General features: G+C 48.3%; 1 protein-coding gene across 1 annotated transcript; it reads left to right on the top strand.

Annotated features, from left to right (window-relative positions):
- Nucleotides 1-1,800: 1,800 nt before the first annotated feature.
- Nucleotides 1,801-9,483, top strand: nrd1b (nardilysin b (N-arginine dibasic convertase)). The gene is made up of 22 exons (XM_044129191.1): nucleotides 1,801-2,377; nucleotides 2,855-2,932; nucleotides 2,994-3,114; nucleotides 3,189-3,247; nucleotides 3,366-3,420; nucleotides 3,522-3,626; nucleotides 3,694-3,817; nucleotides 3,912-3,998; nucleotides 4,169-4,288; nucleotides 4,454-4,505; nucleotides 4,677-4,827; nucleotides 4,916-5,043; nucleotides 5,123-5,285; nucleotides 5,427-5,458; nucleotides 5,715-5,853; nucleotides 6,050-6,097; nucleotides 6,190-6,242; nucleotides 6,466-6,549; nucleotides 6,877-7,084; nucleotides 7,201-7,290; nucleotides 7,461-8,687; nucleotides 9,048-9,483. Exons 1-21 carry the CDS (start codon nucleotides 2,301-2,303, stop codon nucleotides 7,659-7,661), a joined length of 2,175 nt encoding a protein of 724 aa, XP_043985126.1. The 5' UTR covers nucleotides 1,801-2,300; the 3' UTR covers nucleotides 7,662-8,687; nucleotides 9,048-9,483.
- The last annotated feature ends 1,988 nt before the right edge of the window (nucleotides 9,484-11,471 follow it).

Genomic DNA, 11,471 nt, shown 5'->3' with positions numbered 1-11,471 from the left:
TCTTTAATATTTATTAATTTTTAATTTTCTTAAGGAAGTAAAGCTAATTAAATGACATAAACAAAACCTCAAATTGGTTCAAAACAGAATTTCTTAAAATCTGAGCTGAGCTGAAGTAAATAAAAGAGAGAAGGTCAAAACATGATGAGAGTGAAAATCCTTCCTACAGGTGAAGATACATCACAGATTTCAAAAGAAAATAAAAACAGGAGGCCGTGAATAATATAGAAAATAGCGCCCCCTTCACTTCCGGAGTGCAATGGTCCCATTTCCAAATAAGGTCTGAGACTGACAGCGGTGTGTCCCGCCCCTTCCTGTTGCTGCAGCCATTTGCACTTGGTTCCAGCAGGTATCATCTCTGCTATTATGCTAATAACAGAGCTAATGGGTGGCTTAGGCTTTAGCCCTGTTGCTAACTTTGGAGACGTTTAGCTCTCTTAGTTTCATCTAAATTTTCTGGATAAATTCTAAAGCGCTGAATTACTGGTTGGAAAACTTTCCGCTGAATAAAGTTTGTCTTTGATAAATTTTGGTTATTGACTGTTAAGATTTATTCAGCTAAGACATTTATATTCAGGCTCTTATTTTGAAGTTACTGTTCCTGCAGCACTTCTGTTTCCTCTTCTCAGGTATAATCAGACGTCAGTAACACTTTTTTCAGTAACCAGTAATCTAACGCATTGCTATTTGAAATCCAGTAATCAGACTACAGTTACTTATCGAAATCACTTTGCATTACTGTTTTATTTTGTAATTTAATATTATTTCCTCTAGACGTCTTGAGGAGTGACCACAAAAACATAAATGGAGAGCTGCATTTTGTAGCTGGAAAAACAGGAACTGTTTAGAGTTTCGGTCATCAAGTCCGATTATCAGCAGCTTGTTTGTTGTTTATTTTTAAGTTGCTTGCAGACGTAATGAGCCGCAGGTTGCTGTTTTTGGGCTGGGAAATAACCAGACATAACCCCAGAATTGGTCTGTCTGTCATCCAGTTGGTTTTAGTCAGACTCATGATCCGTCCCGCTGTTTCTTTGTTAATATTAAGTTAATATATTTGTTGTGAACGACGTCGAGCTTCACGTTGAGCTCCAGAAAACTGCAAACATGGAGACAAATATGAGCAGCAATAAACGTGAAAACAGCCACGAATGAACGAGTCGGTAAAGTTGTGCAACTAAACGCTGTTATAATCAGTAATATTAAGAAAAGTGTCACTAATCTGTGCAGCGGGACGTCTGAGCTGTGGAGCAGCAGGAGGAGCGCTGAGCTCTGAAAACACAGGGCCGTAACCACAACCTGGGGGGGGGGCCGGTGTTAAAACCCTATTTCTAGTTTTCCAGACAATAGAAACACACAAAAACATGCACACATTACTAAAGTTTTTTTTATACTGTTGGGGTTAGGGTGATGTTTCATTATAAAATAACTTATTAAATATTGGCAACAATCAATGAGATTTTCAGTGTTGTTGTTTTCAGCTGCTGAAAGTAACTAAAAGTTACTTTTAATGTAATTTAGTTACTTTCCAAACCAACTAGTCAGTAATCTGTTACTTTTCCAAGGAGTAATCAGTAATCCGATTAAAGTTACTTTTTCAAAGTAACTGTCATCACTGGGTATAAACAAATATTATGTACATTATTATTATTTTTCCCACCAGGGGGTCTTTTGTGGCTCTAGTGTCCGTTATATGACAGTAGGCTGACAGAAAAGGGGGAGAGAGAGAGGGGAAGACATGTGGCAAATGGGAATCGAACCCACGACGGCCGCATCGAGGACTCCAAATGTGGGTCGCGCTGTCCCCTACGCCACCACAGCACGCCCATTATGTACATTATTAACTCAAAAATAAATTGGTGCTGGAGGACTGAAGTGTTTCAAGGACAATATTTGAATGATTTATCATTCAAATATTATTTTAAAGTCTCTAGATATATAATTGAAGGTGCTTATATCTGGAAATGAAGTTTCTTAGACTTAGACTTAGACAGACTTTATTGTCATTTTGTATGCACAGGGGTGTATACATAACGAAATTTCGTTGCATACGGCTCAGGACAATGTTTTGAGGTTTCAATGAGGTTACTGGTTACAAGTTTCTGTTGCAGATGTCTGGAGGGGGAAATTAAAGTAAATAATAAAGTTAATATAAAAGCTCTGAATCACTGAGGTCACCTGTGTCCATTCCAAATCAAACAACCTGGTTCCCCTGTTCTCCACTCCAGATGCAGCAGATGAGGTTTACTCTGTACCCAGAATGCATTGCTGTGGTTCTACTGTAAACGGTTTACAGTCCTACTATGGTCAGTCAGCAACAGTTAACAAAACTCAACAACTTTAAAAAGCTGAGCGAAAGCTCTTTTCCCAGGAATCACAGGTGAGAGTGTAATGGCAGGTCTGCGCCTGGTGAGGGCGATATACCGGATGGTCAACATGGTTCAAACGACGTTTATGACTGGGTGATATAAATGTGCTGTGAATCCTGGCAAAGTCAGCGATTTGATCAAATCATTAAACAAGTCAGGAGGAAGAAGGTATGGGTTGGTTTTTAAGCTAACTAGTTCCAACAATTGTAAATGCCGCTGTCCACGAGCCTCCGCCAGGTGAGCTACGTGCGCAGACAGGTTAGCGGAAGCCGTGGTGGAAACAGTCGGTTGGAGACTTTCCTCCTTCCTCAGACATCCGTCCTGACGCCTCAAAGGGTCAATACTATGTTGGTGTAGCACTTTAGCATTAGTGCAGATGTTTATGACCAGTACTTTAGCATTAGCGCAGCTAGCTTTTTAGTTAGCGGAGCCTGCCACTGCGTTCCAAATGTGTCCATCGGAACCAGAACCTCCTCTGCATCCCTCAGGGTGAAGCCTCTTCATTACATCTCCTGGATGATGGGACACGAGGGAACCGGCAGCATCCTGTCTCTGCTGCGGAAGAGGTGAGTTCTGGACGGCCGGGTTCTGACCCGGATCAGTCACTGACCAGCTGTCTGGTTCCAGGTGCTGGGCTCTGGCTCTGTACGGGGGAAACAGCGAGTCGGGCTTTGACCAGAACTCCACCTACTCCATCTTCTCCATCTCCATCACGCTGACTGACTTGGGCTACCAGAACTTCTTGCAGGTCCGGACCCGGACACGGCTGGCCCAGAACATCCCAATGAACACCTGGTGATGACGATGTGCTTCTGTTTGCAGGTGGTCCACTTGGTGTTCCAGTACCTGAAGATGCTGCAGAACCTGGGACCCCAGCAGAGGTCCGACTCGCAGTCAGCCGGGAGGTTCTGGTCTAAACTAATGAACAGAACCGCTCAGACAGTCCATTTGGTACCACGAGGAGGGAACGGTTCCTAACTAGAACCTGTCCCGTTTCAGGATCTATGAGGAAATTCAGAAGATCGAAGACAACGAGTTCCGGTTCCAGGAGCAGGTACAGACCCTCCACAGAACCAGGTTCTGGTGACCCAGGTACCGGCAGCAGGTTCTAGATCTCGTAATCGAGCCAGAACCTTCCTCTGTCCTGCTCCACAGATGGATCCGATTGAGTTTGTGGAGAACATCTGTGAGAACATGCAGCTGTTCCCCAAACCGGACCTCCTGACCGCAGACCAGCTCATGTTCCACTATGACCCCGAGGTGAGCCGGCCGGCCCGGTTCTAGTCAGGGTCCTGACCTGGTTCTGACCCGGGGTCTTTGTGCTCAGGTGATCAGAACCGCCCTGTCTCTGCTGACGCCGCTCCGAGCCAACCTGCTGCTGCTGGCTCCAGAGAACGAAGGCAGCTGCCCACTCCAGGAGAAGTGGTTCGGTACCAGCTACAGCTGTGACGGTACGGCCCGGTTAGAGCCAGCCTGGACTCGGTCCGCCACCCTTCAGAACCAGACTGTGCCCTGAGCAGGTTTTCATGGTGTCCGTGTCCTCAGACATCCCAGAAGAGTGGGAGCGGCGCTGGGAATCCGACTTCGAGCTGAATGCGGACCTTCATCTTCCTGCAGAGAACCGCTTCATCGGTCAGTCGGCCTTCAGCTGGAGAGCGGTTCCGGCCCAGTTCAGGAACCTGGAGTGGCCAGATCACTGTCTGATGCTGCTGGAGGCCTGGAGCTAAGGGAGCAGCTGCAGACTCCAGCAGGTCCAGCCTGAAGGTATCGTCTCCTAACGGTCTGGCCTCTCTCTGCCGCAGCCACGGATTTCAACCTGAAGAAGTCCGACTGCCCGGACACGGAGTTCCCGGTCCAGATCCTGGCCCTGGAGCAAGGGGCTCTGTGGTACAAGAAAGACAACAAGTTCAAGATCCCCAAAGGTGAGATGAGGAGAAATGTTCCTCAGAAAAGAGGATTGCTGTGTTGGAAGCAGGAACCGTTCCAGATCAGCCTGACGATGGAGAACGTTCTTACAGGAAGATCAGGAATGTTCTGGAGAGCTGACAGCATCTCCTCCTCACTGTTGCATCCTCAATTTCTTTCAGCTTACATCCGCTTCCACCTGATTTCTCCCATCATCCAGGAGAGTCCTGACAAGTAAGAACTCACCTGAACACACACACACACACACACCGCTAGACCACCTAATCGTTAGGTGGCCCATTCGGCGTCAGTAGAGGCCCGTTGACATGCAGGGCCAAGCTGTAATCAGACCCACATCCTTCAGACTGCCAGTCCGCCAGTGACCGACTCGTCTTCCTCCCTCAGTCTGGTCCTGTTTGACCTCTTCATCAACATCCTGGCCCACAACCTGGCCGAGCCGGCCTACGAGGCCGAAGTGGCCCAGCTGGAGTACAATCTGATGGCGGGAGAACACGGCATGGTGATCCGTCTGAAGGGCTTCAACCACAAGCTGCCGGTGAGGACACCTTCTCGGCCGGGTCCGGTAGAAGAACGGTTCTGCCGGAACCCGTCGTGGTTTTGAGCGATGCTCCTCTTCCTCACAGCTGCTGCTCAAACTGATCGTGGATCAGCTGGCGGACTTCAGCGCCGAGCCGAGTGTCTTCGACATGTTCGTGAAGCAGCTGAAGAAGACTTACTTCAACATCCTCATCAAACACGACAAACTGGGAAGGTGGGTGGAGCCAGCTGCCCGGCAGCCAATCAGAGCAGAGAGGGGAAGTCTTCTGTAACCAGGTGCTTCACCTGTTCAGGGACGTCCGGCTGCTGATCCTGGAGCACCACCGCTGGTCTGTGGTCCAGAAGTACCAGGTTCTGACCGAGGGTCTGCAGGTCCAACAGCTGATGGCGTTCGCTGCGGCGCTGAAGGAGGAGCTTTACGCCGAGGGCCTGGTCCAGGGGAACTTTACCAGCGCTGTGCGACACACACACACACACACACACACACACACACACACACACACACACACACACACAGTGGTTCTGGGCGGCCCAGACAGGACTGGACCAGACCGGCCCGGGCCGGCTCTCGGTAATGTGTGGCTGTCTCCCCAACAGGAGTCCATCGAGTTCCTGCAGTACTTCACTGAGTGAGTATCTGGCCACGGAGAAGATGGAGAACCTTAATGTCCGAGTCCGGTGTGCAGGTCCGATCAGAACCAATAATGCAATAAAACCAATCTGTAGCGATCAATATCAGTGGGAAACATCCGACCTGCACGGCATTCTGGGGGATGTAGGCAGAGGAAAGGCCTCTCAACCTGCCACTGCTGGCTAAGGACGGTTTGTGGGTACCTGGTTCTGACCCGTTCTGACCCGTCCTTCTCTTTGGGATTGGCTGTTCAGGAAGCTGCGGTTCCGGCCTCCGCCTGCAGAGGTCCCTGTGCAGTTCCAGGTGGTGGATCTTCCTCGGAGACACCACCTCTGCAGGGTGAAGTCTCTGAATCGAGAAGACGCGAACTCTGAGGTCACCGTGTACTACCAGGTGAGCCCCCGGCCCGGTTGGTTCTGGACTCAGGCGGTCTCAGATGTTGGTGCTGCTGATTGCTGTGTCCTCGTTAGTTACCATGGAAACACCTGTAAAAGTTACTGAGAGTTCTCTTTGGATCCTAACTGTTCCAAACCGGTTTGATCCGGACCTTGGAGAAGTTCTGGAGGTTCTGTTGGTCTCTGTGTTGCAGTCGGGCCTGAAGACGCTCAAGGAGCACGCTTTGATGGAGCTGATGGTGGTAAGTGAAATCCAGAACCACCTGGGCAGCTCCAGAACCTCCTGGGCCGCTCCAGAACCCTGCAGTTCCTCAGAGTCCCTGTCTGGTTCCAGATGCTCATGGAGGAGCCGTGCTTTGACTTCCTGAGGACCAAAGAGATGCTGGGGTGAGTGGGTCAGTACCGGACCTGGCCAAGACCACGGTTCTGTTGAACCCGGCCTGGTCAGATCACCTCCAGAACCGCTCTGATCCGGTTCTCAGACCGGCTGCTGCCACCTGCTGGTGCCACTTGGTACCGTTTCCAAACTGGATCAGTCGGTTCTGGGTCGGATGGTTTCATTTCAGAGGGTTCTGGTTCAGAACTTCTTCCCGTCCTCTTTGACCTGCAGGTACCAGGTGTATCCGACCTTCAGGAATACCTCAGGCGTTTTGGGGTTCTCCGTTACCGTGGAAACGCAGGCCACTAAATTCAGGTGAGTAGGTTGCTCTGTTCTGTTGGCTAACGCTAACTGACCTTTTAGTGGAAGCTAACAGTAAAGCGCTAACCGGGTCAATGAGAAGCCCAGCAGTTCCTCAGCTGAAGGTTCAGAAAGTCTCCGGTTCAATTGGAACCGTTTCCACAAACGTTCCCTCATGGAAGCTGCTAGCTGAAATGCTACGCTAAAAATTTACCCTGCTAGTTGTTGATTAGTGATTTCTTGGTGCTGGTCATGGTGACCGACCCAGCCGGTTCTGTTGGTTCTCCTCGTCGTCGGGCCGCTGTAACGCCAGGTCTACTGTGATGTCACTTCCTGTCTCAGCTCAGAGCTGGTGGAGCAGAAGATCGAGGACTTCCTGGTGAGCTTCGGCAGGCGCCTGGCGTCTCTGAGCAGGGAAAGCTTCGCCGCCCAGGTGACGGCGCTCATCAAGCTGAAGGAGTGTGAGGACGCTCACCTGGGCGAGGAGGTCGACCGCAACTGGTACGAGGTGGTGACGCAGCAGTACCTGTTCGACCGGCTCGGCAGGGAGGTGAGCAGGAACCACCAGGGGTCCAGATGGGTCCCAGACCGGCTGGCGGGTTCTGATGGGTCTGAGACCGACCTGAGGTTCAGATTGGTCCGGTCTGACCCGGTTGCATGTTGCAGGTGGAGGTTCTGAAAGGCTTCAGCCGGGAGCAACTGGTTTCCTGGTTTCTGGATCACCGTGGCAACAGCAGCAGGAAGCTCAGTGTGCATGTGAGTGCAGCCATGATGGTTCTGGTTCTGAAAGACACCTGGTTCTGAGGTCTGCTGGGACGGAAGGTTCTGCTGGACCTGAGCGGGACCAGAACCAGAACCAGGGTGGAGCCGGTTTGTTGTGGTGTTGCTCACAGGAAGTGATGTCATCACCCTGTATGTTTCATCAGGTGGTGGGTTTTGGGGTGGAGGAGAACGACCCGCCCCATCAGAACCGTGCTGGCTCCGCCCCCTCCTCCTACGGTCCGGTGAGCGAGCTGACCTTCCTGCCGGCGGCGGTGCCCACCCTGAGGAACGCCACCCTCATCACTGACATCAGAGCGTTCACCTCCTCCCTTCCCCTCCACCCTTACTACAAGATCCTCAGCTAGGCCCCTCCCCTCTGCTCATTTCCATGACGACAGCCGTTTTCACGTCCTGTGGGCCGTCTCTGTAAATAGCAGCTTCTGATTGGTCCATCTGGAGGCGAGCAGGAAGAAGCACGTCGACTCAGAGCTCTGAATAAAACGAGAAACATTTTAACTGACTTCTGTTGTTCCTCTGATCCGCTGAACACCCGCAGCGCCCTCTACTGGTAAAGACGAGAACTGCAGCTGCAGCTCTATCAGAGCAGAGGGGCGGAGCAACAGAGGCTGGTTAGCAGCGTCAGCTAGCACAGTGACGCTGATGCTGGACTGGAGAACAGTTTTGGAACCGATCACACTAATCAGAAATCATCTATCAAACCGGCTCAGATTAACTATCAGTAATAATAATTAGTTTTAGAATCAACATTAAAGGTAATAGAATCCTTGTGTGTATTTGGCATCAACATTAGAGATTCAACCAACTGTAAATCCATAAACAGGAACTTTGGTGAAGTTTCTGCTGCAGTAATATGTGATGGAAACAAAGATGGCGGCCAACATGGCAACTTCCTGCTGTTTGATGTTTTCTGGCTCCAATTCTGATCTGATGGTTTCAGCCAGGACAGCAGGTGGAGACGAGGAAGCCGCTGGGACTGGAAGTCAACCTCTGGTCATGTGATCAGAGGTCAGCTCTCAGGTCCTCCGGTTCTGAGGTCCGGTTCAGGCCAGGAGTTCTGGTTTTGCTGATGACCTCTGACCCTCTGAAAGAAGCTAACCAAGGAGATAAAGTAAAGTTGCTCTTAACTTGTGGTGGAAAGTCCCTGAACAGCTGCAACAAATGAGTGATTTGTCCAGGTCCATCAAGTTCTGCAGAAGCCTGTTAATCAACCACAGATTCAATCCAGGTGTGTAGCAGCAGGGAATCACCGGAAACATGCAGTCAGTCACACGGTGCTTTCAGCCAATCACTGCATCCGGACTGGTTGTTCAGGCCTGCTCCAGTTTAACCAGTCAGGTGTGAGGGGGGAGCTGGAGACAAAGGAGCTGCAGGTTTGTGCTTCCTAACAATCAGTTCATTTCTGTTTATGATGCACTTTTAAAACTCACAATATAAAAATCCTGAAGATCCAGGGAGTTTGGAGCCATGAAGCTGTCAGGCACTGAACTAAATATGGAATTTTGTTTATTAGCATGCTAGTAGCTAATGCTAACTGTTTGATTATCAACGGTCACATGATCTAACTTCTTAAATTCAGTTTATCAGTTTATGGTTATGAGATAAATGCTGACATCTTTATTTTGTCTTAAAGATTAGATTGTGGATATAATTTTATTTATTTCTGTATTTAATAACTGAAACTAGTTAACTAGCAGGCTGGTAGTTAACTGGTCCTGTTTATTTCAATACAGGCCAGGTGACCCTGTTAGGGTTAAAGGATGGTGACCTTCTGACCTCTGGCTGGACCAGGAGAACCTGGAACTCACTCCATACTGGTCTGGTAGGAGTCTGATGGTCTGTACTGGTTCCCCTCCATCTCACCACACAGACACACAATCCATGATTCGTCTCTTCATTGGAAACAAACTGTTTGGACATTTTCACCTCAAATATCTGGACAGTCAAACCGTGGACTTTTTAAATGTGTCAGTCCGACATGGTGCTGACCGGTGGGGAAATTTAGGACTTTGTGCACATTTATATGGAACATTTACTGCAGTACTGTGTGAGTGTGTGTGTATATATATATGTGTGTGTGTGTGTTGTATTTATTTTTTGGGTTCTAAGTTTGTCTTGTGTTCATTTTAATTTTCCCTTCTATAAAATACACGGTATTGAAAGCAGTTATCATTTTGTATTGGTTTTTTTATTGATTACTGACAACAGATCCAGATATTATTATCTGCCATCTGGTCCATTAGTACATGAAGTAGTGCTACACTCGTTTATATATGATTACCTGCTGCCTGATCATATTAATGTGGGGAATAATCTCAATAGTTAACTGGACAAAGCAGCAGCACTGAGAGGATCAGGTTCTTTGGTTTCTCCGTTTAACAGGATTCAGCCTGATCTGCTCTGTGAGGAAAAAACATTCTTGTCCTCACAGACCATTTTACTAAGTATGCGATGGCTTTTACAACAGCCAATCAGAAAGCAAAGACTATCGCAAAATGCCTGTGGGAGAATTTTGTTGTACATTATGGGTTTCCTGAGCGCCTGCACACTGACCAACGGCCTGATTTGGAGTCTCGCTTCATTAAACAGCTCTGCAACATTGTTGGCATTAAACAGTCACACACCACGCCAAACCATCCTCGTGGGAACCCTGTTGAAAGGTTCAATAGAACTTTGCTCAGCATGTTGGGAACATTAGAGCCAGAGCAGGAAACTAAGAGTCTGTCAAGCCACTTGTTCAAGCTTATAATTGCACCCAAAATGAGGTTACAGGTTTTACTCCATACGAGTTCATGTTTGGTCGCTGTCCAAGACTTCCTGTTGACATAACTTTCAACTTACCTGTTAAAGATTTATCATCTCAATCACACTCTCAGGATGTGCAGAACCTGCGTTCGCGGCTGAAGGAATGTTTTCAGCTAGCTTCCAAAAATGCAGAAAAGATGGCAAGAAGAAACAAAATGTGTTTTGATCAAAGAGTGAAACCAGCCAGTCTTGAAGAAGGTTGGTCAGAAATGTGAGGTTCAGAGGCAAGCATAAACTGGAGGATAAATGGGAGACAAGCATCTATGTGGTGATTGAGTGAGTGGGTGATCTGCCTGTGTATGTTGTAAGATTGGAAACGGATCCCTCTGGAGGGACTCGGACTCTGCACCGCGACCTTCTTCTCCCTTGTGGATTTCTTCCTCAGGCTGAAGTTAACTAGCCAGTTTCTTTACCTGCTCCTAGGCCTCAGACCCGCAGTCTACGGGAACCAGTGGAAGACCCGGAGGAGAGTCCAGAGGAGGAGGACTGGAGTGTCCCTCAGTTTTCAGTTTTGCCAACTGTGAAGGTCCGTGTTGAGGGTACAATCCCTACCCAGCCCATGAACGACAGACAGAATCCCTCACCTGAAGAGGATAAGTCGTTTCTACTGTGTGATGCTGTGGATCCACTTCCAGCTCTGGAAAAAGTTCCTTTAGGAGATCAGACAGACCCAGGAAATTCACCTGAGCCTGAACATGTTTCTGAGCTGAATCCATCTGAAGAAGATTTGGAGTCCCATGGCCCAGTGGAGACATTACCAAATGCGACTATATCATCGCCACATTCTATTGAATCCCCTGTAGCTGCTTCTCAGGCTAGTGATGGTTTAGAAGCTGAACAGCCAATTCGTCAGTCAAGAGCCAAAACCCATCAAGCGCCTTCAGTATGCTACTTTAGGAAATCCATTAAGCTCTGTGGTGCAAAATCTTTTACATAGCTTAGCTACTGTTTATAGTGAAATATTTGCTGCACCTGTCTCAGATACTCCTGTGTGTTCTAGTGTCCAGGTAATTTAACATGCACCGGCGTTGCATGGATTTAAGGGGGGAGGGTGTAAATTTTAACCTTTATTTCCTCTTTCTCCGATTTTCCAGTCTTTTAACCTTTTATATCTCAAACCTCGCGATGCTTTTAATAGAATGATTATTCTATTAATAGTCTCGCGAGACTATTAATTAATTTGCGATTGAGTATTGGGGTCACGTGTACCACCGCAGTGTTACCTGCTAGGTATATTAGCTGGAGCGGGAAGTATGAAGGTTAGAACATGTTGGAAGCAGCAGAGCTGCAGGAGCCAACTGGTGAGAGTCAGAAAGGAGAGGAAAAAACCTGGTAGTGTGAGATAAAAATGG

The sequence above is a fragment of the Gambusia affinis genome, linkage group LG10 (genome assembly GCF_019740435.1).
Source record: "Gambusia affinis linkage group LG10, SWU_Gaff_1.0, whole genome shotgun sequence".
Classification (NCBI taxonomy): Eukaryota; Metazoa; Chordata; class Actinopteri; order Cyprinodontiformes; family Poeciliidae; genus Gambusia; species Gambusia affinis.
This window is presented reverse-complemented; position numbering and strand designations above follow the sequence as displayed.

Coding starts and splice junctions, on each gene's coding strand:
- nrd1b (XM_044129191.1), top strand. CDS start 2,301: ATGGTCAGTCAGCAACAGTTAACAAAACTCAACAACTTTAAAAAGCTG. Junction 2,378..2,854: donor TCTTTTCCCAGGAATCACAG/GTGAGAGTGTAA, acceptor TGCATCCCTCAG/GGTGAAGCCTCTTCATTACA. Junction 3,115..3,188: donor GCTACCAGAACTTCTTGCAG/GTCCGGACCCGG, acceptor TTCTGTTTGCAG/GTGGTCCACTTGGTGTTCCA.